The sequence below is a fragment of the Neolamprologus brichardi genome, chromosome 5 (assembly GCF_056152115.1).
Source record: "Neolamprologus brichardi isolate AB-2024 chromosome 5, ASM5615211v1, whole genome shotgun sequence".
Lineage (NCBI taxonomy): Eukaryota > Metazoa > Chordata > Actinopteri > Cichliformes > Cichlidae > Neolamprologus > Neolamprologus brichardi.
In genome coordinates, this window is record NC_142108.1 from 31,627,380 (window position 1) to 31,630,044 (window position 2,665).

The 2,665-nt window shown below is 43.1% G+C and overlaps 1 protein-coding gene across 1 annotated transcript; it reads right to left on the bottom strand.

The window, feature by feature from the left end:
- Positions 1-416: 416 nt before the first annotated feature.
- Positions 417-1,847, bottom strand: LOC148102824 (E3 ubiquitin-protein ligase TRIM35-like). Its single transcript, XM_087841373.1, has one exon. The coding sequence runs from the start codon at positions 1,845-1,847 to the stop codon at positions 417-419; it is 1,431 nt and encodes a 476-aa protein (XP_087697499.1).
- Positions 1,848-2,665: the final 818 nt, after the last annotated feature.

Here is a 2,665-nt window from a genome sequence, read left to right on the forward strand (position 1 = left end):
TGTAACCTAAATCTGATCATGAGCACCACAGCCACTGTGCACCAGTCCAACACAATGCTTTACTGTGAATTCACCACATCAAAAGAGCTAACCTGTTTATCCTGGACAAAACTACCCAGTATTTTAATGCAAATTTTGAATAACACAAAATTGGTTTACTTAGTTCGTTTTGCAGGAAGTTTCACAAACTGAGAATACAGAATACATCCATTTGAATTTTGATTAATGCAGGCTTATCTATCAGACATGATAGACATGCAGGTAGTTTTGTATCAGGGCTGGTGTTTATACTTTTACAGTTGACCACTGACCGAGTTTACAACAGTTAATGAAAACCAAACTACAAACTATAAGAAGGAGTGAAAATAAATTTCAAACTGTGTCGATGTGATTTTGCTTCATTAGTCTAAAGCTAGCTAGCTAAACCAAAAACCTGCTGATAGAGGGGGCATGTGCTGCTCCACTTTTAAAGTCAGCGGTAAGATCTTCAGTGGTAGATTGCTGTGATTGCCAATGTATGGAATCAGCTTCTCAGTGAAACTGAGCTTGAAGGTGTGTATGTGTGTGTTAGTGTCCAGATCAAAGAATGTGAGCTTCTTTTTGTCACAGTCCAGCTGAACTCTGACTCTCTGCAGCTTCATCACTGGGAGAGGCTTAAACGGAGGTGGAGGGGTGGCTGCTGTGTATTTTCCATCAAGGAGACATAATTCCCAGTAGCCACTCTGTACTATTCCGTGTCTCCGAACAGACTCCTTTACCACACCAACACCCCAAAACCGATTCTGATCATTTCTAACCTCCACATCCCAGCTGTGAGTCCCTGAGTCGAAGCCCTCAGATGTCAGAACACAGTGGTGTGAATCAGTCCTCTCTGGATTATGAGGAACCTTCTGTCCCTCTCCAAGACTCACACTGGTCAGATCTTCAGACATGATGAGTTGTGGATGAGCTGTGTTTGGATCCAGAATCACAGGAGTGTAGGAGACCATCTCCTTCATCTTATTCCAGATGTTGTAGGTCAGGTTGCCCAGGTGTTTGGCCACATCCATCAGAGCTCCTGAGTCCAGCTGTGGAGCATCCAGCAGGGGGCGCTGCTTGACTCTGTTGACTGCAGCCCTGTAGTTGTGCAGGAATGAGACGTCTTCAGCTCTCAGTTGCTCCTCTGTGGCTCTGATTGTTTCTGAAAGAGTTTTTATCTCTCTACTCAGAGACTCAATCTTCTTCTCCATTTTTCTTAACTTCTGCTCTTCTTCCTGCCTCAGAGCAGCCAGCCTGGCCTCCTCTTCATTTTGGAGAAACTGCTGAAGCTTTTTAAACTCCTCCTTTATCTGCTTCTCTGTCTGCTGTGCCTGGACCTTTATATGTTTTGCAGTTTGATCAAAGTTTCCTTTGACTTGTTCAAACACCTTCAGTTTATCTTGTAAGGGCTTCAGGTGTTTCTGAAGCTCCTCTCTGTGATCCTGGGCGGCTTCTTCAATTGGGTTGAATCTGTGGTCTTTGTGTGCTTTTGAATCTCGACAGACGACACACACCGGCTGCTGATGATCCAAACAAAAAAGTTTGAGTTTCTCATTGTGCAGACTGCAGAGAGGCTCAGACACTGCAGAAGGTTTTTTATCTCTCTGCAGTAAGAAAGCCTCACACAGGTTCTTTAACACCAAGTTACAGGTCAGATCATTTGACAGGTTTATCTTCTTACAAAGTGGGCAGGTTTTTATTTCTCTTTCTCTCCACCACAGCTGCAGACAGTTATTACAGAAGCTGTGGCTGCATGACAGGATGACAGGATCTCTATAGATGTCGTGGCAGACGGGACAGGAGAGGTCATTTTCCGACTGAGAAGCCATTTTGTCCTTGAGTGACAACAATGAAAACAATGAGGCGTCCACTCAAGAAGTTTCTTCAAACTTACTTTCACTTTTAGCTTTGACTTCTGTAAAACTTCTGTTTGTAACATGGAATCAGCAGCATCGTGTTGAAGTGTCAGTATCCTGATTTTCCCTGTATTTCAGTGTTCACCGTATCCTTCTGTCGTTGAACTTCCTCACTTTTCTAACAAAGAATCTAAATACATAGTTCAGAAAGTGAAAGTGTCACGGTGAATGTAATTTGACACCCACATGAATATGGATATGGTGGCCCTGAGGGTCCACACACAACTGCAACTCAAGAAAGCAAAAGCAAATAGAAAAACTCAAAAAAGCACACAAAACACAATAGAAATAGGAAAAAGGAAAACAAATTAGAAAAAAAGAAAACGGAAATAGAAAAAAGGAAGTTAGAGATGGATGAATGAATATCACTTTACAGTCCCGCACAAACATCAGGATCAATTACACTAATGTTAATGTAAATTCTGTTATTATGCTGCCTAAGCTGGTTCTGTTGGTGGTGCCCAGCCAAACCTGCATTTGTTTTAAGGAGAAACAAACTCAGTTCACTCGTTAAGGAATTGTAGTTTATTCACAGGACATTTGACCAGTGTACTAACTTAACCACTTTCTGCTTAAATTTAGCTCTCATCTCATTTAGTACCCCTAATCAGTAGCGGTTTTAGATACGGGCGACACGGGCGGTTGCCCGGGGCAGCATCGTGGTGGGGGGCGGCGTACTCATGCTGCCCCGACGTCAGCCAGCGCATATTGTGAATGGCACAGGCACCAAT

Bases quoted from the DNA above. Each gene is read 5' to 3' on its own strand.
- LOC148102824 (XM_087841373.1), bottom strand. From the start codon at position 1,847: ATGGCTTCTCAGTCGGAAAATGACCTCTCCTGTCCCGTCTGCCACGAC.